We start from the raw sequence: 25,964 nt of genomic DNA on the forward strand, positions 1-25,964 counted from the left end.
CAACAATAAGAGGATATTTGGCTTCATAAGATAAAGCATATAACAGAGAACATAATTTACCTTTGTGTAATATCTTTGGTAATTTTAGGAGGGAGGGTACAAAGCAGAATATAAATTAAGATCAGAAAGGCTTTTGAAATTAAAAAGCTATAGTCCGACATAAATAAGTGGGTTACAGAGAAGTGGTTGAAGAATGACAGTGTTTAGATGTCCAGTGATAAAGGGGTACCGACATTTTAACAGTAGTTATCTGCCCACATTTGCTGTGAAGAACATTGCAGTTTGCAACAGTGCTAACTCACCCATAGGTTTCAGGTTGTTAGCTTTTGATATGGGTTGATGCAATATGGTGTAATGATCTTAACAATAGTAACAGAGTTTGCCCAGTTAAAATTATTAACATGAGCCTTACTGATTATGCAACAGGTGGAATCATGCACCTATATTCTATTCAAATTGATAGATGAATTCTATTCAATCAATCCTCAGACTTTTTGAACCTGGAAAAATCCAAATATAATTCCTGTCTGCAAAATATGAACAAAAACAACAGATGGGTAGATATTTCAGAACCATTTAAAGAACCAAAGATACTTGCTAAGAAGCAAAGAAAAATATAAACTTTGTAGGGTCATGTGTGTGTGTGTGTGTGTGTGTGTATGTGTATGTATGTATGTGTGTTTGTGCGCATGCTGTTAAATTGTGTGTTTCTAAATAAGCATGTTTGCAACAAAAAGAAACAAACAAGACCCCAGAGAAACAAACCTCTGAACCATGATGACAACAATATATACTGCTCTGTGGAATGAATTTTGAACACCATTCTATACTCTTTCTATGCTGGTTTGCTTTTCATTCTCACTCTTGCAGTACTGCCTTTTCCTTTTCTGTTGAAAGATAACTTTGCACAGGTTACAGCAGCATTTGAGAACCTTTTCCTGTGGAGTGGGGGGAAGGGGACATATAGCCCACAATGGAATGTTTTTCCAAAGCTAAAGAAAATATGATGGCATCTGAAGGAAACTGGAATGAATGGCAAAAAAGAACTACAAACAATGCAAAGGACATTCATCTCTGTATAATAAACACACCTATTAACATTCATCACAAAAGTACAGAAAACATTAAGCCTCAAAAGGCCTTGGCCAGTTGAGGCCTGAGGTCAGAACTTAAAATGGCATTGGAGAAGTGGGGAGCGGGGGAATCAAAGCTATACACTAAAAAAAAAAATTTGGGAGAATGCTCTTTTAATCCCTCTTCAGTATGCACACACACCTACACCCACACATGCACGCATACGCACATACACATCAGGACTTCCCTATCCCAACAGGAATCAAAAGAAAAAAAGAAGAAAGTAAAGGCAGTGATAATCAACATGCGATACTGTGCAAATATTTGTCCATTGGAACTCTTAAAATCTGGGGAAAGGCTTGATCTGCAATTTATGTGTACATGCTCAGCTTGATGTCTTCAGTGTCCCAAACTGGAAGAATTGCAGTCCAAAGTCTGCTGCCAAAGTGTGTATAAATGAATTGGTTGAACAAATTTACAACACTGATGTTGACCGTGAGAGGGAATCCCAAGTACCAAACAAGTCCATCCAATGCACAAGAGTACAAATTCCTTTGTTTTGTTTTTTTTTCAACAAAAAGTAGAAAAATCAAAAATACTCCCAAATGGGATACTTGTGATGGCACTAAGAGTTAACATATTTCGTAGCTGTCAACATGGACTGAGTGTATCCTCCAGACTGTACAACAACGGGGAGAGATTTCACAGCTAATTTTGAAGTATATGGTGTTGTTGTTTTTTTGAAACTCCATCCCCATGAGCTTCATTTGCAGAAACACAACTACAGACATATTCATTCAATGTCCTCATTTACATTTTCATCTTCATAATCTCTGTCGTGATCAAACTCTGGACTGTGATTGGCTGTTGTCACTAATGATAGTGGGCCTTCATTTTCATCTGGATCTAGCGGTTCTTCTTTGACATGCACAGGGTGCCTGTAAAGAGACAAAAGAATAAGGTTTTGGTGAGTGAACCAAATTAACTTGGTTTATTTGCTTTTTTACTGCTTGAATAAGAAAGAATTGTAAACAATTCAAAACATTCTTAAATAAACAAACAAATAAATAAAAGAACCCATCACTGAATAAAAACAGCTATCGGAAACAGCTATCTACCAGGAGAACTAGAGTTAGTTCTGTTTTCAAAAGATGCTTGAGGATGTAAAAAATACATCTCCCCCCCCCAACCAAATGGCAAAGATGCTGGCACAAATGCAATCATAAAAAAAGGAGAAAAAATTCCAAGGCACATGAAAATCTCCTTTCCACTGTTGTGAAGTACAGTACTAACCCTCCCCCCATTTTGTCACAAATACAAGTCACATTGTGGTTATTAACTTGGCTGCAAAAGGAAAATGGGAGAAAATCCCCAATGTGCCTGAGAACATTGAGTTTCAGCAGGGAAGAAAAAGCCTTGCCTATGGTTGTGTTTCATGGGAGTCAGAGAAAATTCTCTCAAGTGACACATTAGCTTGATTAATACAATCTTCAGATAAATAAATGAAATAAGCATCTGCAAAGCAAAACAGTGGTTTATCAGCCCACTGAGCTTCTGGAGGCTGGGCTAATCATCGGTTACTGTGTGTTCTGCTTTTCTAGTTAACATGCAGAACCTGTGAGGCAAGTCTCCAGAGGACGACCCCAAGTGAGGTTCTATCATTAATCAACTTCAAGCAAACACAGCAAAGAGACACCATGATACATGCTTTAAACTCCAAATTAATGCATATTTTTACAAACTGTCAATAAGGGAAGAAAAGCCCTGCCAGGAAACACAAACGGAGAGGAAAAGGCTCGCTCAACACAACAATATGATAAGAAAGCAGAGTCCTAATGAGAATAATAACACTGTCAGCTGTAAACAAGGCAGAACATGATCCTCAGCTCGTGGTGGGCACTAAGGATGCACCAAAGAGATGAGATCTGCCAAATTTCTCATTATAGAATAGCATGTGAATAACCCATGGGGGAACAAGGGTTGATTATACAAAACAGGCATGATAACAATTGAAAATGTTGTCCGTAAATCATATTCACAACAAACCCATTTACAAATACAAATTACCTTCCCCTTTCTCATTCTTGGATAGCTTTTGATATGTAAAATACCCCTGCATGGAAGTAGTATTTTGTTAAGAGACTTTAAGAAAGGAAGACTGATTTTATTGGCAGTATCCTGTAAACACTAACTCACCCAGGAAAATCTTAGTAAATAATTGATGTTTAAGGTAATCCCTTGAAATAAAGTAATAATGAGTTCAAGACAGAGTTTTCAAACTGAAATTTAAGCATACAACACTGAACGCTATAGTCAGCAAGATCTAGAAAGAAACAATCACAAGGACAAGTATTCTTTGTATAATTTTTCACTTCCAACTGGGTTAAAACAGTTACACACTCTGTGTGGATGGGAATGATATAGTCTTCACCTAGCTCTTTTGTGGACTAGGAGAAAAACCACATATGGAAGTCAAAAATACACTTCTGTCTGCTACCATATTAATGAACTCCAGGTGCCTGATATGTAACCAACACCTTGCACTGTGAGAAGGAATTGGGGCCAAAGAGAAGCAAGCCACATGATAGTATAGCTGGCTGAATGTGGGCATTTCAGATCTCCAAACTCATGTTTGCTAATACTGGTGATGGCTTGAAAGTCTCCAGATGCAGCAAGTTTACTTCAACCCATAGTTGAGAATACCTTAAATCAGGATTTAAAGGAGAACATTTATAAGATGACGTATAGGTGGCACCTTTCCCCACAAAGAATCTCTCTGGTGTATAAAAATAGTAATCCAGAATGTTGGAAATGCTTAAAAGCAACAGGGACCTATTACCATATGTGGTGGATGTGCACAGCTGCAAAACAATATTGGCTGAATATACATGACATAATAACTAAGGAATTAAATATTCAAATACCACTCCTCCCCAAAACCTGTTTACTAGGAATGATTGGAAATAATTTGGAAAAACAATATGGCAAATTACTCTTCTATCTCCTTACATGTGCTAGAATTGTTTATGCAAGTCTTTGGAAATCCAACCAGATTCCATCTATGGAAAAATGGCTGATGAAGGTTTATGAAATGGCAGAGATGGACAGAATGACTTGCTTGATGAAGGAGAAAAATGAATGGGAACTTTTTTACAAGTTGATAAAAAGAAAATGGAAAAATGTTGTAATAATATGATGTTATGATGTAACAATGTAGGAATACTAAAGTCATAAGCAATTTGAAACAGGATGATGAATTAGAATTGATTAGTAACTATCTTGAAATAGTGAACGTAAGGAAAGATACATGACAAATCTCTTTAAAGGAAAGCAAGGATGATAGGGATAATCGGAACAAATGTACATATCTTAGAAAGTAAACAATAATCTGATGAAGCAGGAACTAAGGGTATGGAAGATTTACTCATTCAATTTATAAAATTAGGTAAACGAATGTTTAGAAGCAACTATAAAAGGAAAAAAAACATTAGTCAGATAACTGATTGGGAAAACATTTTATTTTGTGAAGGAGACATTAAAAATATCATTTAAGATAAAACAAGGAAAAAGCAAACATATTGTATAGAGACCTTTGCCGTTGTAAGTGCAATTTATGTTGAATGTAATTTTAATAATATCATATGTCTATGTTTATGTAACTGTTGATGTTATATATAGTGCTGGTTTGATTGTCTCTTATATGTTTGTTAAAAAAAATTTGAAAAATAATTTTTTTTTAAAAAAAGAGAATACCTTTTACAGTCCCCTCTCTTCCAATTTAGGCTCTTGAATTGTACATAGAGTAATATAAGAAGGCACCTGCTTCAATTTACAACTTATCCTTTGTATGATCACCCAGGAGAAATAACCCTTTCACTGAAACATTTACTTAATGTAAGGACACCTTGGAAGCATGATTTACATCATAATAAACAGTTGTTTCCAACACACTGCAGTAAAATAAACAGTAAACACATGCGTTAAAGTAAGACAATTAATGTGCTTTACAGGGACTGAAAAATCTTCTAGTCTATTAAAGTTTTTTTTTTTAAATTCACTGTCTCTTTTTATGATCCTGGAAGTCTTTGAGGAAGATCTGAGACTGGTTTAGCTGCACCTGTGTCTTTTGCCAATAATTTTTACTCACATACAGCAAGGTTTCCTGGTGAAGCTTTTTCTATTTATATATGAATTGGAGGGATAAATTTGTGATGTAAACGTTAATGACAAAATGCCAACAACAGATATTAAATAGCATGTGTGAGTATGTTCATGAGGTTCTCAAATATATCCTTGAAAACAGACTTGTACATTCTGTGGTTACTTCACTAAGCTTCTTGTCTATCAGGGCAAGTCATGAATGCAGGCATTGAAACATTTATTAATTATTCATTTATTTGATTTATATCCCATCTTTCTCCCAATATGGGACACAAAACAGCTATCTAAGTCAAACATTCATGACTGGTTTGTGTATTTGCACACTAAGAATGACTGGGTAAAAATCTATTGCAAATAACTGTTGTCGTTGTTCTGTGCCTCCAAGTCATTTTTAATTTATGGCGACCCTAAGGGGTTTTCTTGGCAAGATCAGTCTCCTCCTAATCTTCTCTGAAAACTCCACCATGTGCTATAATTTACATGAGTGTAGGAAGATTTTTCATTGTTTTCATGTGTCTAATCTGTTTATCATGCATTTTGAAAAAGTTACTAGAAAAGGTGGTGGGAATGAAATACATTTGCACTAAAAGTAACATCAGAGACACTCTATATGAGTAAACTGGAACAAAGTATTTATTTTGTAAGGATTATATTCTGCTTATCCACCAAAAAGGAGCCAATGTGATGGTGTTTTGAAAGCAGGAGAAATCAATGCATGATAAAATGTCCTGGGTTCAGACAAAACTTTTGCAGCAAGCTTTTTATCTCTTTTACAGTTCAAGCTGTTAGGCATATTTTTTCTACATTTTTTAAAAAAGGAAATGTAACAATTAGGTTATACATTTTTAGGGACAGAAAGGAAACATCAGGCCTGCAGTGTTGAATCCCATATAAGTATTTCACAGAGTAGAGCCAATGAAGTCAATTCATTTCCATAGGTATTCCAAAGCAACTCTCACACTCCTGCTGGGAGTTTGAGAATCACTGATCTAAGAGGTTTTACTCCCTAGTCTCCCTAATCCTCCTCCACTCTCAAAAAGTTACTTCTTTATATTTATATCTGAATATGTTCCCAATGTTTTTTCTAGTTCCTCCCTTTGGGGAAAATTAACTTGGAGAGCTGCAGACACTGCCCACTGTTTTGATAGGGTCCCGCCATTCCTCCCCTTTCCAACTGTTACGTGAATCCCCAGTTCCTTCCATTAAAACAGATGGCAGGGAAGGAAAATGGAGTTGTGTATTACTTGAGTAAACTCTGTGGAAAATCATTGCTTCCCGAACATAGCCTGAAAAAAAACAAAAAAAAAAAAAACATGACCATTCTCTTTGGGATTATTTTTTTCATTCTCTTTGGGGTTATTTAGGCATGTAAAAATAAACAGACACTGGATTATTCAAGGCGCTCTGGCAGTCCAAATCTGCTCAGAACTGAAGGAAACTTCTTTCCTATCTTCCATTTTGTAGTCTGCAGACATGTGAAGACTTTTTTCCTCTTAATAATTTGCTTGTGTTGTTTAATTTTGTTGAGTGGTATTATCTTGAGTTTTTATCCTTCCAAGTCCCCTTATAAACTGTGGATTTTTAAAAATGTTTTTATAACATGTTTTATCTTTTTACAATTTGTATATTATCTTTTTATATACATTATTTTTTAATATTTTGGGTCCTTTTTAACAAATAAATCAGCTGTCTTATCCAACTCCTTTTCCCCAGGGGAAATGCAGTGCATACATCTCTCTCTCAAATATATATACACACAGTCAAATACACACATGTACCTATAGCAAACAAAAGTTAATACATTAACCAAACATTTCAGCTTCTGCCTTCATCAGTTCCTGAAAGCAAAAATAAGTTTCATACATCCAAAACAAAAACAAACTACAGTGGAACCTTGCCATACGTGGGGTATCCATTCCGGATCCCGCCGCGTATGGCGATTTCCGCCTATGCTCGAGCCCCATTGTAAACAATGGGGCTTGTGCACGGCGGCGTGGGCGCGCGCGGGGTGCAAGCGCCCATTCAATTGAATGGGACGCGCTGCCCCTTCCGCCCCGCGGCTTGAGCGCGTATGCTCAAGGCCGCGTATGGCGAGCGCGCGTATGGCGAGGTTCCACTGTACTTCTTTTTGTTTTCAGCAACTGAAGAAGGCAAAACATTTTGCTAATTTATGAAGTTTTGCTTTTTAAATCACTCTAATGAGTATATATATTTTTAGTGATTAACCACATCATTCTGAGATTCAGAACAAACTTATCAGAAATTGTGTTTTTTAAATCACCTCTCACAGTTTTTTATACAATGATTGGAATTCCTCTATAAAAAATACTTTGCAAATCCTGTTAAAACTGAACCAGTCACCAAAGGTGAACACTAGAACTAAATAGAAAAATTTGCTTTTCCTTCCTTACTATGAGACAGTCCCTCCATTCCTGTTAGCTTACAATGCCTCCTGCTTCTGAAGGGGTTAACTATAAATAACCTCCCTGAGTGAAACTTTCCCTTCTTTTCACATCTGAGTAATTCTTTTGTATGTCCACTCTGGGAAGAGAAGAGTTTTTAATAAAGCTGACTGTTGTTTAATGCCACTGTGTTTTAGTGGTGCACACAGCATGGAACCATTTGCTTTGTGACTACCTTTGGAGCATGTCAGGATGAAAGTGTTATGTCCCCAAGCTGTAATTATGTGACTACTTTCTAATGTTTCAAAAGAGTGGAAGAGAAGAAAGAAAAGAGGGAAGCAGGGAGCATTTCAGGGTGTCATAAAACGCAATGAAGAAATGGCAGTAAGATTTTTGCCAGAGTGTTATACTTACTTAGCTGTTACATTAACAAGGCTCCCTAAAGTTTGTGATAAAGTTTAAAGGCATGATCTTTTCCAATATATTAGAACTGTTAAAAACAATTTCTGTATGGAAGAGAAGTATAGTTAAGCAAATGAAAAAATACTGTTGTAAAAGGTACTCAATTATAATGTGAAAGCCTAGAGAACTGTCTATGATATAACAGCCTGCACTGAGTGCTTGCATTTCAATGCACTAGCCAACTCTCCTATCACATATGAATAGAATCCTGCCATGTTCCCAATGCATTGTTTCATGTAAAGGCTCAGGAATTTCTATTAGTGGCTTACTGAATTTTTAAAGGAAAGGAAAATGCTCCCACAAATATCAACACAACTGGGGTATCAAGAATATTTCAGAGAACTGTAAAAACTGTTATTATCAGTCAAAAATATAACTACATGTGTTGTTGTTTTTAAAGCGAGACAAAGAATCCAGAAGCATTTTTGATTTTTATAACAGTTTCTCTATAAATTATTGTTAGTAGATGAGTGGGTGAGCATATAATCATCTCATTATGTATCTAATGTAAAAAGTAACTGAGCTGACCATGCTTAGTCCATTATACATAATGCATACCAGGTTCTGCATCAAGGTGAGGTACAGACTATAATACATGAGGGATAGACAGCCAGTGCTGTGATACCAAACTTCTTCTCTGAAGCCTGTTTTTGCAGTATCACTCATTGCTTATTTTAGCCTAGTGATTTCCAAAGTAGGTGGTGGAAGGACATGGGGGCGGTGATGAAGAAAGGGGGCAGTAGGGGGTGGTGAGGGGAAAAAAGGAGGTGGCAGGAGGCCTTTCAGTCAAAGTACTGGAGTGCAGGAAAGACAAGGGAAACCAGTGGGCTTTAGGTGGGGATGAGAATTACATTAAACTTCTTTTCAGGGTCCCCAGAAAACCACCACAGATGCTCGCTTACCATTCTGTGTGGTGGGGTCTCCTGCCCATGTGAGTTCACTACCTTACTGGCACCTTTCACTAGAAGTGGCTATTGGGAAACATATGCAAGCTTGGGCACAGGGCATCACTTCTGTGGCTCAAAGCGGCACCATTTTGGGACAGACTGGAGCAGAGTCAGAGCACTTGGTGGCGGAGGAGAAGTGGAGGCCAAAAAGAGCTTTCAAATTTAGGACCCTTCTTAAGCTTTGTGAGCTTTCTGGGACCTGGTTAGCAGGTTCGAGTTGTGCTGCTGCTCCTGCCTTCTTTCATCAGACAGGCTGAGAGAAGAGGTAAGAAAAGAAACAATTTTTTGTGGGAGAGTGTACACTTAAAATTGTGTGGAGAAGACATGTCTCTCGAAAAGGAGTACTGTGCTCGATTCTTAGAAATAATCTTTTTTCTTGGAATGGCTCTTATAGTTAAAAGCTCTCCCTTTCCCAGTCCACATAAGTTTCCAGTCCAGAGCATGTGGCCTCTGTAAACCCCCTACACACACACCAGCTGCGGCTTTCTTGCCCTGATGAAGGATTGAGAGTCCCTCTTCTCTAGGGAGTAGCTTCTCCCTTGCACCGGATTACTCTGAGAGCAGCAACTGAGCAGTTGCCTGAGCAGCAACCAAGAAGTCTCTTGTCTGCCCTGGCCTTTGCTGCAAGGCTGGCACAAGCAAGAAGCTTCTTGGTCGCTGCTTGGTTGCTGCTCCCAAGATGACTGGGTGCAAAGGTAGCAGCAACCAAGATTGGTTATTTTGAATGTGAAGTAGAAAAAGAAAAGGTTTTCCCTTGACAAGATTGTCTAGTCGTGTCCGATTGTAGGGGGCAGTGCTAATCTTTGTTATTAAGCTGAGGGAGGAAGTATTGTCAGAGACGATTTTGTGGTCATGTGGCCAATATGACTACATGGAGAACAGTAGACCTAATATCAAAAAATATGTGAGGGGGTGCTAGGGTTGCCACCTAAAAGGAAAAGGGGCAGTAGCCCAAAAAAAGTTTGGGGACCACTTCTTTAGCCTTATTTAGCCTACACCATTTGTGTAATGACTTCATCTAGTTTGTTTATGAAGAACATCAAGAGGTTTATGGAATTTTCTTGTGAAACTGGCAGGGTTATATGAAAATTAGAGCAGACATGACTGCTGTGTAGAGGAATAAAAACATATCAGATTGGGGTGAGAATCTCCAAACCCTTAACTGGACCTTGGAGTGTTTTTCCTCCCACGTTTTAATCCAAAATGAACCCTTGTGCTTTCTAACTGGCATGGGGGGGGGGGGTATTCCACTGCTTATAACATCCCAGGCTCAAGACATAGAAGTGACTAGAAGCCACTTCCAGTTCTGAAAAAAAACCTCCATGCATTAAGGGGTTCTAAAATAGCTCAGGAGCACCATCCTTTACGTTCCCTAGATGATTCACAGACACTACTACCATTTTGGAGACAAATACAAAATTGCTAAAATTTTCAATCCATACAGAAGACTTCAAAAAACAGCCTTGGAAACTGCATATGACCTGATTTTTAATTTTTGAAAGCCATCACAAACAGAATGGCTGGAATTCTGTTGGAGTCTTATGCTTTTGTAAGCTATGACATTCATGGGGTCACCGTAAGTCAGCAGGCAACTTGAAAGCACACACCATACAAAGTTCCCTGGTGTAAGATTTCAGCTGGTGTTTTCAACTTGTCATTTGAACAGTTAATTAGGAGATATGATTTGAAAGTGAGTAGTTGCCCTATATCTGAAATTTGTTTTCTGCAACAAAAATTCTAAAATATTCCCAAGTGTTAATGATCACTGTTTTCTCTGCAAAGTGTCTGATTTTGTTAAGATGTCCTTTTTCACAAAGGGTAAGAATGTTTACGAGTATTTTTAACATTCCTATTTACATTCAGGTTCATCCAAAGAAAACTCTGTAGTGCATGAATGAGTAACCTCTTTGTTATTCTAAGTGATCATGCATACAGGTATTTAAGACTGAGGCCAGCAGTGAGCACACAAGTGCACCATGTTCTTTAACTGCAGAATTCCAATGCAGCATGTCTTTGAACTGAGATTAACTTGGCTCTCATCCACTGCCAGAGAAGAAGCTACTGCTCTAGCACTTTTCCTTTCTCTTCTTCTTCTTCCATTTTGTATTGTGTCTTTTAGACTGGGAACCTGAAAGCAGCAGCTGTCTTATCTTTCAAAGTACCTAAATGGCTTACAAAGTGTTAGATGTTTTAAAAGAGTTTAACAACTACAACAACTTTCAAAAACATGTTTTAAAAAGTAAACTTTTTAATTCTTATTACAGAAAATAGGAACTTGAATACATGCTTCCAAAAATATTTTAAAGAGTTTTCCAACACCACGTAAGACCTAGAGCCCTGCCCTACAGTGTCTCTTATTCTAATGCAGTCTAGTAATGGAAACATGTTGTTGACTGCAGATATCAAAATGTGTCAACTCTTTCAAGTTATTCATGTGCTGCCACATTTTGCTCCCCTAATTCATCCTTTTCCACTGTTCTAATTTTAATTTTTTTTAAAAAAACACACACAAACCATTATTTCACCAAAGAGTTTTAATTAAATAACTTCTACATATGAGTATGAAAGCTAGACAGTGAAGAAAGCAAATGGGAAGAAAATCAAGTCAATTGAGATGTGATGCTGGAGGAAAGGGCTACAGATATTGTGGCCTGCTAGAAAGACAAATTAATGGATCCTAGAGAAAATCAAGCCTGAACTCTCCCTAGAAGCCATAATGAGTAAACTGAGACTGTCATGTTTTGTCTGATCCACTAGAAAAGACAGAAATGCTTAGGAAGGTATAAGACAATAGGAAAAGAGGATGACTGCATTTCAGATGAACAGAGTCAGCCAAGGAAGTCATGGCCATGAACCTGTAAGAGCTGAGAAGGTCAGTTGATAACAGGGTGACTTGGAGGTCTCTCATTCATAGGGTTGCCATAACTCAAAGTCGACTTGATAGCAATTAACAACAACGGCAAAAAAAATCAAGTCCTAACAACCAAGTCTAGTATTAGAAATCACCGAGCCCTTAATGCTGTCAAAGAGAAAGCAAAAGTATTTGTGCCAAAATTGCCTGAAGAAGAATCCATTCAAATGGTTCTAGAAGAATGTAATGTCATTCTGCTTTGGGAATGCTAATTAATACTGCGCAAACAATCCTTCTAAAAGCTAAACACATTCAAATGTTTTGAAGTAAATGGTAAAAGACAATGTTCAAATTAATTATTAATTAAAAATGAATGTTGCCATCTTTAAAGATTTTTTTCAAAGCGTAATGTGCACTGATTTAAAATGCTGAAATATCAAAGTAGTAAGAGCCTTAGATTTCCTTTCTCCTCTACCCCCTGCCCAACACATTATGCAGGTGGGAAACTTTTTAAAAACCATTAAATGCTAATTACCTTCACAACTAATTATTAGGGTGGCATTAGGTTAATGTTTTCCTACCTTTTGATTTAGACCTACTTTTGTCAATGCCTTATTCATATTACTTTGAAGTAGAAGGGCTACAAATTAATTCCTTTAACCATCTTATTAATTGGCTTTATGATCTTTTGGCAAGAGGACTAATAATTTTTCCGTCACAGTTTAAGGTACAGGTTGCTATAGTCACTCATTGTCCATCTCAAAAGTGAACAAAATAGCTTTTATTGCACAGCCAGCTAACCAATAGAGTCATATGAGAAGATTCCCCATTCCCATTCTGCCTCTCCATGAAGTAAAGAGCAGATTCAGTAAACAGAAATGTAAGTCTTCCCTAAATTTGCGTTCAAAATAAACAATGAGCAATTGTAGCTTTTTTTCTTGCCATCATGAGGTTTTTGAAAATTGTGAAGTTTTCTAAGACTATTCACAGTTTCAGCCATATTCTGCATCAAATTCACACACGATGGTAAAATAGATAAGTTTTTAATCAGTTTTATCTGTGAGCAGCCTTGGGTCTCACTCTGGAAGAAAGATAGCTTATGAATGAAATACATAAACAAGCAAACAAGCAAACAGATATTTTCTCCACAGCATTTTTTTGGTGCAGAAAGGAAACAAAGTTCTGTGCAGAAATATTTTCTGTGTAGTATATGCTGCAGTTTGAGATATATTCTGTGCAAAATTCACTATATTCTTGTGCAGAAACCAGCATTTTCTGCACAGAAGGCAACCCTTTTTTTGAAGAGAAAATAACTGCAGAAGATGCTGTTTTTTACACAATAAGACCATATGCTACTTATTATTTTGCATCTGATTGGTATTCGATTGGAACATAACCAGAAGTTTAAATGTCTTCCACACAGGAGATAAATGGAATGATGGCATCATGAGCTCTTCCATGGTTTGACTCCAGCATCTTGTACTCAGAAAAGAAATGTGCAGAAGAGTTTACATTTTCATCTGCTAATAGTCATTGACACATCTTTCCATATTGATTGAATGGGTGGAAGGAACAAGAAACTGAAAAACAAAGACCTCCTTTGAAAGAAATGTTTTTGAGTAATACTATTTGTGCAGCTGTGTGGTCTTGAAGTGAACAGAATGGTAAATAAGCAAACAAGTGTATAGTTAGGTGGCTTTGTCAAACTGGATTCACTTGATTATTGCTACTTTACTGTGTAAACCTATGGTAATTCCTTTCCTCCAATTTAACACACGTTTTCTGAAGCCTCAGAGTTTTAGCTTAGCTGCAGGGGTTTGAGGACGGAGCGAGAGACAGGAGCAAAATGTAAAGAGCAGCATTCCTCTGTACTTACATTGCTTGCATAGGGGAACGTCCTGGACTGCTGTCACTCCCATTACTGTTCGCATGCTCCATTGCACCATTAAGTTCTTCCCGCATAGCATTGGCTAAACTGCCCAGAGTAGGGTTTCCCATGGAAGCAGTAGTGTACAGAGGTATACTGTTCTCAGCCAATGAAGCCTGTCAAATGAAAGAATAAGACATGAGAATCCACAGCAAAACATGCTGATACATGTGCTACAGGCCAGTTCCAAGGTACACTGCACTATGTTCTCATTTACATAGCTAGATAGAAAACTTAGATAAAATCATAAGGCACCAGTTACACTAGCTAAGTTTTCTATGTAAAGACAACTTCCTTTTCACCACCAAACATAATCTACACAAAGAACAATTCATACGATCACTTAGGTAAATGTTACACTAAATCGTTAATTGTGTTTGCATATTTATCTCTTTTCTTTAAACAACAGCATGAGGTGATGGTGATCAGATCCTTTGCCTTGAACTATGGTCGGGATGAAAAGCATGTGCTCTGTCTTTGAGTTATTATGAAAAGTTGATTTATTGTCTTTTAAGGATCAGAAGTTTTGAAGTTTCATTTTCAACAATTAAGTATCGTCTATCATGCTTTACTATACGTCAAGATATATTTTTGGGTGTTCTTTTGGTTGTGTTTTTTTTAGCCAAGTTCCCTCCATTCAGATACATCTGGCATTGAAATACATTAGTGTTCCCCTTTTATGGCATACTATGAAGCTCTTCACATGTAGACACATATCATTTTTCCGGTGCTGTAATCCCCTGTGATTGCAGTCTGGGTATAGTGCATGAAAGTGTGCAGAGTTAACAGCTTGGAATCATTATCAATATGTGGGATGGTACAAGAAGGCCCTTGAATTAAGAGAAAGAACTGTTCTAGAAGATGATTCTGTTCTGTTGTATGTCCTTCATAAAAACAGGATTCTATGGTCAGAACAAAATATTTTAGGTAACATTCTGATAACATACTTTTCCATATTCATATGCTCTATAGTGACATCTGCTTTGACAAAGTCTTTATTCAGTCTGATGGGGCACTAGACTTCTCAAGGAATTCCAAGGAAACAAACAGTACACATATGACTTGTAGCACCTTTCCATTATTGCTACTTTGTTCTTATATTGCTCATCAAATGTAAACTCAAAATTTCTAGTCTAGAAGGCTGCTGTTGAGTGGTAAAGAAGTATATATTAACATAAAAAAGACAAATTATAATTAGATATTTACTTTTCACATGATTTTTACATAGAAAATGATGTCTAAGTGGATGTTCTTTACCGAAAAGGAAAGCAGTAATAAATCACTTTCTTGCAATTGCTTTTCATATAGTACATTTATAAAAACGGGGTCTTTAAAATGCTCCTTTTATTCATTCTCATGCCAATCTATATTTTCATTTAACAAATTTGAGAACCTAAGTCTCAAAGCAAGTGACTACCTATTGACTTCCAAAAAAGCCCTACATGTTATTCTCAAGAACAGTCTCCTCAGATATAACTGAATAGTAGTATGTACCTACAGGACATCTTGTCATAAATAAATATAAGTTCTTGAACCTTTCTATCTATCAGTCTTGGTGGTGTGTGTTGAGAGAAAGCAAGAATGTGCTGCAGTTCTAACTATGGCATGAGTGCACAAAAACTCAAGAAAAATGATGAAAAGAAGGTTGACTTGTTTGTGTTCATTAGCTTTTTGTGAGACATATACAGCTAATGAGTATAAGAGGTGCAATAATAATAATAATATACACTTTTAAAGGATTTAAAATGACGCTGAGCTTGATGATGTTGATGGAGGAGTTGTATGATTTGGCAATATTACAGACCCATTCGTGTCTGGTGTACTTGGGCTGCCACATTCTCTGTGCCATTTTGAATGATAAGAGATGCATTTGGACAACAATATGCACACTGCTTAGCAGCTGAAGGATGGGAAACTGAGGTCCTCCTGCAACAGAGAACTCAGCAATTTGACAGAGTACAAAAATTATGTCTTTTGGAAAGATTCAAACAAGTCTTTTTTCTCAGCCTCTGCTCTGTGCCTTAGGAACAAAACTATCAAGGAAGAAATGACAGAAGAGAAGGACATGAATATTTAAATCCTGGTCCTTCTCAAAATGGGCCCCATACAGCAGTAATATAACACATATCCAACAATGCAGATATAGGCTGCAAAACTCTTGCAGATGAAAACATTTTTTTAATAAGTTGCTTTGGTATCTTTGTTGCTTTCATTTTGCTGAATATAGAGATGATTTACTTTTTGCAGTGCAACCTATTGATAGAGATTTGATTCAGCCCTCACTGAGGGTGGGGGTTGAATAACCATATCCTGCCTTTATACTCTATCTAGCTGCCCTCCCTGAAGCATTGTCCCTATCTCTATCCAGTGCAATCAAAAACTACTCTAACGAAGAGGATTATATTAATCTTTTTTTTTATTCAAGATGCAGAAAAATAATTTTGATGAAGTGGAGAACATAAGACTCGTGCTTCCTGCAGTTTGTGAAATAATGAGTCACGCACTTCCCACCACAGAGATAACTTGTAATTGCAATAAAGTAATTTATTTAGGAAGAGACAGAACAGGAAAAGCACCTGCTATTTTTTCCTCTTCTAAAACCACAGGTGGGCAAATGGACAAATTCTATAGAGAAGGAACTAGATAGATAGCAACAGGGGATCTTCCTATGGCAGCATTCTGAGATGTTGATCAGTAATGTTAATCTAGAAATTCTAATGCTTTAAAAATAGAATTTTAAAAACCCTCTAAAGTTGTGATCCCACGACACTTCCAGCATACTGGCAATTTTTTTCTTGAGTTTTACTTTCACAACTTTCTCCAAACACTCCAACTACTGTCAAAATGTCAAGCTAGAAGTGCGGTTTGGAGATTTGGTAAAAGAACTACTGAAAGAGAACCTGCATATCAAAAGCACAGCACTACTGCTGCTTACATTACTCTTTAGCATGAATCTGAGTCACACGACTGAGACCTGTAGAGGGAACTACCTTTGGGCAGAAATGACCAGTAGTGTTTTACAGACTTGGGAGATAACTATCTGCAATATGACTTTGGAACTCAGAGAGAACCATAAGAGTACAACCACTTCAACATTATGACAGCGTTAGCTAAAACGTTGTCAGCAAATGAGCAGTTTAAACAGAATACTGATAACACAGAGTTAAGTAAAGGAGACTGTGGGAGATCTTCATTCATCCTCATTGCTTCACTTTATGTTTCCTCATGTGGAGCTGGGAACTTGCAGTAGGAAGACAGTAAAGAGAGATATAATACTTCTGGAAAACTAGTTTGGAAGACAACCATCTCACCAATAGGGTAGGTGTAAGACAAAAGTGAGGATATTTGACTGAGCAGAGAGGGATCTCTTGTTTGATTTGAATGTCAGAGAGTATCAAAATGGCTGATGATGTCTACCAAGCGACAGTTGCTACATACAGTGGGCCCTTTGTATCTGCTGTGGTTTGGTTCCAGGCCCCTCTGTTGATACCCAAATCCATGGATGCTCAAGTCCCATTAAATACAATAGTATAGTAAAATAGTAACTCTTTTATAAATTGGCGAAATAAGGGTTTGCTTTTTGGAATTTATATATTTTTAATATTTTCAAACTGTAGATGGTTGATATTTTTATGGGTTTTTTGGACTATGTGGCTGTGTTCTGGAAGAATTTATTCCTGATGTTTCATCTGCATCTGTGGCCGGCATCTTCAGAGAATGTACATGGTTGTATTTGTGGATAAAAATTTGTGGATAGGAGGGACCAACTGTACTCTAAAACTCTACCAACCAAGTGCACCAATCAGACTTAATCAGTATTTGCAGTGGCATTTCAAACTGTGATGTCAAAACCATAGTAAGAGGAAAAGGTGGCCTCACTAGTCGGTAAATATTGTGCATTCTATTGATATATGTAGTTTTAAATCATCAAAGGTTTCTTGATTGTTTTGCCCAGCAGAGAAATCATGTTTTTTAAACTTTTAATTGTTAAAGAAAAATGACGTCTGGCTCAAAGCCACACATTTTTAATCAGGATTGTTCTTTTCTAGATCTGTGAGGACAGCCAGCTGAAGTTAACAATGTAAGGAGGCTGCATATGGTCATAAACACTTAGTTAATAATGGTTCATTATCACACAAGACTGGTCTCTGTCTCAAATAAAGCCTAGCTTGTACATGTGGCTCATTTTATCTGAAAGGAATTGAGAACTGGGCAAAACATACTTTTAATTATCACAAGAAGTGTTGAACTGACTTCACAACTAGTCTCTTTTTTTGTTAAAAAAATTCCTCTCAGTATACTAAATGTGATATGAAAAGCTTACTAGTTCTTCTTGTGTGCAGGTATCTTTTTTTAGTGATGGCAGTGCAAGAGAACAGAAATTACTGTTAGGTTATCACATAATACAAGGGGGGGGGGAGGATGACGACAACAACACATGTTTTAGAACTAAAACACGAACTGTTCCGTATGATAAGCATATTAATTGAAATTAGTCACATAGCTAACAGAAGCTGAAGGAATGCCGGATCACTTCATTTTTGCCTTTCAGCTTCATGAATGCAAAATGTGCTTGTAATCTTAATACTATTCCACAGACGGAGCGTGGCTTTAAAAACTGCACTTCACAAGACTCAAGGGAAAATAAGATCCTAATGAATGGTATTTACAGTTGCTTCATTTACACATGCTTTCATTTGCTTTTCAGAAGTTACTACATAAACTGAAGTAATTAGGGGTAATGTAGGCTGTTACTTCCTTCTTAATCAATCTGCTCCTTGATTTAAAAGTAAAATTTAAAGTCCAGTAAACCTTTCCAAAATGCTGTGAAATAAACAATTCATTTTGATTATAATCCTGTGTGTGGCAAGTTATGGCACCCAACATTTCCCCCATATTGGCCAAGTAAAGTATTTTAAGTATCTATTCTTCATCATGGTGTCCATGTATGGTAGGAGGGGAGGATTATAGTTTATTTCAGTTATGGTCAGTAGCAATTTTTCTGTTGACTACAGTAAATGGTGGATTGCAGTGTGTGGGTCTTCTGTGTGTGAGGAAAAAATAAAAGCTACTATACAGTAGCTGAAAAACAGCCCAGAGGAATTTTGAACACTGCCAACCACGGAAAGGTTTATTAGTTACATCAAAATTTACACCAAACATATGAAAGGGATTAGTTATTTGAAATATTTTATAGAAATGTTGAATACGGAACCATTCTATTTTATAATTTTCCATGTTTCTAAAATGATTCAATGTTTATTTACATACAGACACAAACACACACACTCACCTAACCATGAATGTAGACCATTGAAATATTTTCCTAAAAATGCTTTTTATCAGCAGCACAAACCTAACATCACTTGTCTTCTTTTCTCATATGATGCAAATTGTAGTTATTTAACAAGAGAAAAGATGCATGTGAAAGCCTCTTAAAGTAAAGAAGTGTGTATGTGTCTGTGCATGTATGTATATGTGTGTGTGTGGGGGGGGAGATGTACTTTTCCTTTAAAGCCATGAACAATAGAAGGTCATGTGACATAGTATCCTATCATTCAGCACATTAATAGCTGTGCTAGAGTAATTACACTTGTGGTATTTTTGCCTCAAGTGAAATTCTGAAATAAGAGGATGGAAATTATGATACTGCTGATAAATATTAATAAGTGAACTTTTAATTTTTTTGCCACAATATTCAAAATGCTAAGCATCTAGCTAATGCTGAAGCAGCCTGATATGTGTTTGCCTCCAGGGACCATGATGCTTTATGCACTTAAGAAAAAAGTTTAACGGAATTAAAATTTAATATCTAATTAGAGCAAGGCTAATATATTTTGAAACGAGTAGAGAAGGCACACACGCCTATGTTGCATATATGCCACACTCATTAATCTTACCTGTAAAGCAGCATTGAGAGGTGAGCAGTAGGTGTGGCTGGTCTGCATGTTTTTAATAAGTGAAGGGTTTCTGTACAAGGAAGACATTTAGAAGAAGAAGAAGAAGAAAAAAAAAAGGTTAAAGGCAGCCAAGTCTTGGACTTTGAGGAGCTACTTCACCATAAACATTATATCCACTCCACATCTTTCACCTTAAAAAAAAGAAAAATGCATACCCATTATAACTGCTCTCATCTTTACTTATTATGTAATATTTTCCCCAATGTATTTCAAGTGGTATAAGCTACAATATATTTTGTTCTCAAAAATCCTAGGTAACTTTTTGATGTTCTAAGTATCTCTTGCACATTTATGAGAATATCTGAAAAAGCCAATCACACAGGCAGGGGCAGATCACATGGGTCTTCCCCACAAAACCAGCACTGTTTTCCTGATGGCATGGAAAAAAACCATACAAACTGGCAAGTCAATCCTAGCCAGGGCCATGGGATCATTTAAATTCTGCCTCCTGTCCCATCTGCTTTCAGTTGGGAGGTTACAGGAATGTCTAAATGGCATCTCAGTTAAATGTTGTTTATGGGATGTTGTTATTCAGTGCTCCCAGTTCAGCATTTCCTAAACTGCTTACGCTCAAAAGCACAGTATCAAAATATTTAAAATGTGTAACTGTAAAAACTATCCATCTTCAGAACACCTTACACTTCCTGTTCCTTTCAGAAGACACTGTTCTTTTAAGGCATGCCTTCTGACTGGATAGAAGTTCTCCAAGAGCAGTGACTCAGGACACAATACAGTCTCCCCCGAGGACAGGCAATTTTCTTTTCTCTTTTTGGCATGTCTGCACTGATTAAAGGAGGGATTGAATAGTCAATCAAATGCTGATAAAGCAGCAAGATTGTCCATCTTCAGCAGAAGATGACTGGGGAAAAAGGGAGACCCCAAACAACAGTGAGTCCAGTGAACCAATGGGCAGCTGTGTATTCTGGGCTCACAGGAAATTTAACCAATTCAATGAATTTCTTTCTTTTGTGGTGCTCTGTGCCCCTTTAAAGACAATTCTGGGAATTATTGTTGAGCAGACTAGTTTTCAATGTCATTCTGGTTCATATTTTAGAGGGAATTTGAGAAAACAAAAGCGTCAGGCAACTGGGCTTCTGATGCCTTCCACACATCTCTGCAATTTATGAACACTATGCCTCAGTAGGTGGGAATGAGATCTGTTGGTAATCTTATCATCTTCATCATACTTATCATTACTGTATACATTTAAAAAAATCCCTCTTTGTGTGTGTATGTGCCTTTAAGTTGCCTGTTGACTTATGGTGACCCTACGAATTTCACAGGATTTTCTTAGGCAAGGAATACTCAGAGGTGTTTTTCCAGTTCTTTCATATGAAATAGAACCTACAGCACCTGGGATTCATTGGTGGTCTCCCATCCAAGTACAAGCCAGAGCTGATCCTGTTTAGCTTCCAAGATCAGACAGGATCTAGTGCCTTTAGGGCACTACAAAAATTCTATTGTTGTTCCAAAAGATAGCATGGGTAGAATCTCAGTTGGATTACATTTCATTGACAGAAATGGGAATTAAGTTAAGTCATGACTCCCATGCCACAATGATATAAATGAAACCTCAGAGGATCTGATTTCCAGTGCAATCCTATGCATATTTATCCAGAAGTCAATCCCATTGTGTCTAATGTGGTTTAACTAATAGTGTAATCCTAGTAAGGATTGCAACTTTAGACAGGATCCATGTGGTCAGCTATCTCATAAGAATATAAAGGTATTAACCCCACCCCCACCCCCCCAATACTACTATTGACAGGTCCTCAATCCTTATGAAAAAGGAAGGAGGACTCAGAAGGAGTTGCAGGCAGTAAACAGTACTCCCCCTTTGGGATCAAACATAAGAATTCTCATTTAAAATTATTAGGAGGAGTAAAAACATTGTCTCGTGTCACAGGGGTTGCATCTACACTGCAGAATCAATACAGATTGACACTGTTTTAACTGCCATAGCTCAATGCTATGCATTTCTGGGAGCTGTAGTTTTGTGAGATATTTAGCCTTCTCAGTCAGAGAGCTCTGGCACCACAATTAACTACAAATCCCAAGATTCCAATGGATGGAGCCATGGCAGTTAAAGCGGTGTCAAACTGTGTTAATTCTGCAGTATGGTAGCACTCTATGTGGTTATTTTGAACCAAAGTTTGGAACAAGAGAAATTATTATTAAAGTCTGAATGTGAAGGGAAGCCTTTACTGAAATTATGGTTCTATGTTGCATTTTGAAGGAGTCTCAGCAAAGAATTCTGAAACTTTGGGAATCTATCTGTAATTTTAAAGTTTTTATGAACTTCAGGGGTATCAACAGCAGCAGACTTCAAGGACTGCTATCAAATGTTTTCATTTGTTAACTATAGCACATACCAATATAAACTAGTGAAACAATACTAGGGGAACAAGAGGAACTGAAATTAACAACAAGGATTCAGCCTAACACCAATCTGCTAACTAGTTATACAGTCACCTAACAGCAGTTTGATAAAAAACATTCACTGTTGTTGCATTACAAGTATCACAACTAACAAATAAGAAAGTGTTAACATATGCAGATGCAAGAAGCAGCCAATGCATACACCACCATGACATTTAGAGGGGTATTTTTCTGCAGCAAAGGCAATGCCACTATTTTGTGAAATGCAAGTCTACATGAGATGGATATATCATGCAAAGCAAAAGTAATAGAAAACAAAACAAAATAAAAATGGGGAAAATTAGGGTGCGCATACACACACACACACAAAGCAAGTAAAAGATCTTACTGTGTAACAAGCTCGCCAAAGTTTTCATCGGGGCAGACTTTTCGAGGACGGCCTCGTTGAATATGACGGCCACGTTTAAACTCTTCATCATCAACAGTCCAAAAGGACCCAAACTCATCCTCTACTCTGATAAAGCACTTATGCAGGGATAGGTTGGTGCGAATAGCACCCTGGGATAAGATCAGCAGCAAACGAGATGAAGTGGAAACAAAGGGACACGGGATTGGGGAATAGAACAGACATCAAATACAGGGAAAAGGAAAAAGAAAATAAAATGCAATAAGCATAAGCAAATGGATTGTGAGGGTTAATATGCATTGCCACCTAAAAGCTACTAGCATGTGATGCAAAACAAACACCAAGCAAGCAAGGGCAAAGGGGACTGGTGGGCATACAAACGGTAGTGATGAAATGTTCTTTGTTGTTTCCCTTGACGGAAACCAGGTGAAACTACCTGCATTGATCTGTAACACCGACTAGCAGCCAAAGCCTTTACGTTAACACTGTAAGCATGATCCAAGCTAGGCTAAGAAGTTCAAACAGTTGGACATACCCACTGATCTTTTGTGGCCTTCGTTTTTGGAACTCTACTTCATCCACTGTCCATACTGCCCCTTTAACGTTTTCTACTCGCACAAAACACTTGTGTAGACTAAGATTATGTCGCACTGCATTCTGCAGCAAGTATAAGAGAGAAAACATTGGGGGAAAAAAAACTTTCCATGAGAAAAAGAGACTCAGCATTGTCCATGAACAGCAGCATCGTCAGCCGGCAAGTCCCCTTTCCCTCACCCACCCTCCACATTGGATAATATATTTACATGTTTAAGATTTGCAAAAGTAAAACTGTGAGCTGAAAACCGTTTCAAATGTCCTTGATTAGAAATCAAGGCTTAAAAAAAATAATTCAACTTTGGTAAGAATGAAGAACATGATTGTTTTTTAACATATTTGTTACCCTGGGGGAACTCATGTTTGGCCAGTCACGGAATAATAGGACTTTTTAAACAAAAGTTAAAATTTGCACAAAAACTTATCCTTTTCTGAAAGAGCAAAGGAAGACCACAAAGAAAGTGAAAAATATTTTTTGTATAACCATTGAGGGTTGGATTTAGATTTTCATCATGCATCCCATGTTCACAAATAACTCAAATTAAAAAATACATTACATTCACTGTAAACAATTTCAGAGAGTAGAAATATACAGTATGAGACAGAGTCTGAAATAACTCTAAAATGTTCAGTACTTTCATCAAATGCTTCAATATGGAATGTGGCTTTTGTTCTTTGTTGTTGGCTAAGCATTTCTTAGAATCGAGAGGACAACTGTAGTATCTCTAAAATTATTCATCACTTGAGGCACAGACATTGTGTTACTGTAGTTTTTATCCATCCAGTCCTCCGTTTGATGATGTCAAACCTAATTGCTTTAGGCTGAGTTTACATTTACAACTGTAGCACACTTGCACAGAAAGGGGGCAAAATATGGCAATCAAATATTACTGTTTGATTGAACAGAGATGTTTCCATCAGCCCCTTATACTACCAGTTTCAGCTTCCAGGAAGGCAAATGACAATGTCTGGTATTGTGTGTTCAAATGACTTTACCCCAGAATTTAAGATGGGAGATCACTCCAGCTAACTACATCCAGATTTCTGAAAAGCCTGTCTGAAAGTGTACTATCATTTATGCTTAACTGGTAACCAACAGAAAAGAAGCAGTCCAGGAATGTGTAGGTCATAAACGTGAACTACCAACAGTCAAGGGGGAGACTAGTTTACAGGCAGGATGCCAAAGAAACATATGGTTTGGTGTTTAAATAACCAAAAGACTAAGCTTCTTCTTCATGAAATCAGGCTGATACAGTGAATGACCGTCTAATCATGGCTATCTAAAATCACTGTGCAAACCAAGGTTATGCATAACACATTTATCATATTAATTAAACAGCAGAGGGAGGTCTGAGCTATGTGGGGGAGGGGATCCCAAGAATCCTTTGATACTGCCGTTTCTCAGCATAACTAATTTCCTCACCCTCGTAACAGATCTGTTCCCCCAGATGAGGCTAAACAGACAATATAATGCACTAAAACAAAAGAAGGGGCAATGTGTCTTTTTGGCTGAAAGGAAGCCGTGTGTGTGTGTGTGTCTATTTCAGAAATCTTGCAAGCACTATGTGAAAATTGGTGAGGAACTACTGAGCTAGTTGGTCACTTATATTTTCTAGTTGCCAAGACTCATGGAAATCCAGTCTTTATCTGGGGTGAGATCCACTTCCCCTGATCCCATTTCTACTCTGTGGCTTCATTATATTGTAAACATTTCACTGTCTAGTTACTTCATTTTTAGAAATGTGTTTTAGGTATAGGCAGCTATGTGCCTGGAATCATGCATGAACGGAGCCCAAATGCACAAACGTGTGTGTGTGTGTGTGTGTGTGTGTGTGAGAGAGAGAGAGAGAGAGAGAGAGAGATCCTGTCAACTGTACAGATCCTGTACAGTTGATTTTATGTGCATGAATTCCCTATTATGAGTAAAGCTCATAGGACTGCCAAATACTGTACACCACACATAAAGCAACAAACACAAGAGAAAAGAAGGAGAATATGGTAGGTAATCAGAAGAGTTTCATCAAGCTTTATTTGTTACCTGTCCAAACAAGCTGGTACACTGATACCATGTATGGATCATTATTCTCAAACAGTCAAAAGGTTAGCAGGATAAATCTTCCTAGGGTGTAGCCACACTGTATAACTAAAGCAGTCTGAAGTGACATTAATTGCCATGGCTCTATCCTACAGAATCCTGGGATTAGTAGTTTTGTGAGTTATTCAGCCTGGTCTTTCAGAGAGCTCTGGTGCCTCACCAGACTACAAATCCCAGGGTTTTCTAGGACAGACTCATGGAAGTTAAAGTGGTGTCAAACTGCTTTAATTCTGCAGTGTAGATATACCCCGTAGGAAGTGATCATCTATGATGACTGTCCCAATATACCTATGGAAGACTGGAAGGAATCCACTATTGTCAGCCTTACTTGAGGGGGGAGGAAAGTTCTATATTTGTGTATGTGTGTGTGTTTTGCTCAGTATAAATCAGTACAGAAGTAACACCTGCATAGTGGAGGCTTGGATCTTTTTCTGGTTATTTGAATAGATCCTTACATGTGTAAATAATTACAAACTAGTTTACAGAATGGATAGCAACTGGTTTGTGAGCTCCCCCATGAGCCATTGGAATGGATTCATCCTAAATAAATTCATTTCATCTGAATTAAAATTAAGCTTCTTTTAGCCTGGCTGTATTCCGGGTGGAAGTCTGTTGTGTTCCCAGTGATATCTTAACAAATCCTTAGATGACCATTTCGGCTATTAAGGGTGGAAATTGCCTGGGATACAACGATGCATTTCTCATT

At 37.4% G+C, this 25,964-nt stretch overlaps 1 protein-coding gene across 10 annotated transcripts in view; it reads right to left on the reverse strand.

The window, feature by feature from the left end:
• Positions 1-1,063: 1,063 nt before the first annotated feature.
• The window catches only part of FOXP1 (forkhead box P1), a 699,809-nt gene continuing 674,908 nt past the window's right edge, over positions 1,064-25,964 (reverse strand). For 8 of the 10 annotated variants that reach the window (XM_089519475.1, XM_089519465.1, XM_089519495.1 and 5 more), the window contains 4 exons: positions 22,552-22,721; positions 19,725-19,794; positions 13,774-13,940; positions 1,064-2,012 (listed from right to left, as the gene is read on the reverse strand). In XM_089519475.1, coding sequence (XP_089375601.1) covers positions 1,868-2,012; positions 13,774-13,940; positions 19,725-19,794; positions 22,552-22,721 — 552 coding nt within the window. In that variant the 3' untranslated portion in view covers positions 1,064-1,867. Of the gene's footprint in view, positions 2,013-13,773; positions 13,941-19,724; positions 19,795-22,551; positions 22,722-23,104; positions 23,227-25,964 lie in introns of all 10 variants that reach the window. The other 2 variants (XM_089519524.1, XM_089519514.1) reach the window with 1 other exon arrangement.

The sequence above is a fragment of the Sceloporus occidentalis genome, unplaced genomic scaffold (assembly GCF_023333645.1).
Source record: "Sceloporus occidentalis isolate IW3139 unplaced genomic scaffold, rSceOcc1.0.p SCAF_1, whole genome shotgun sequence".
In the NCBI taxonomy this organism is placed as follows: Eukaryota; Metazoa; Chordata; class Lepidosauria; order Squamata; family Phrynosomatidae; genus Sceloporus; species Sceloporus occidentalis.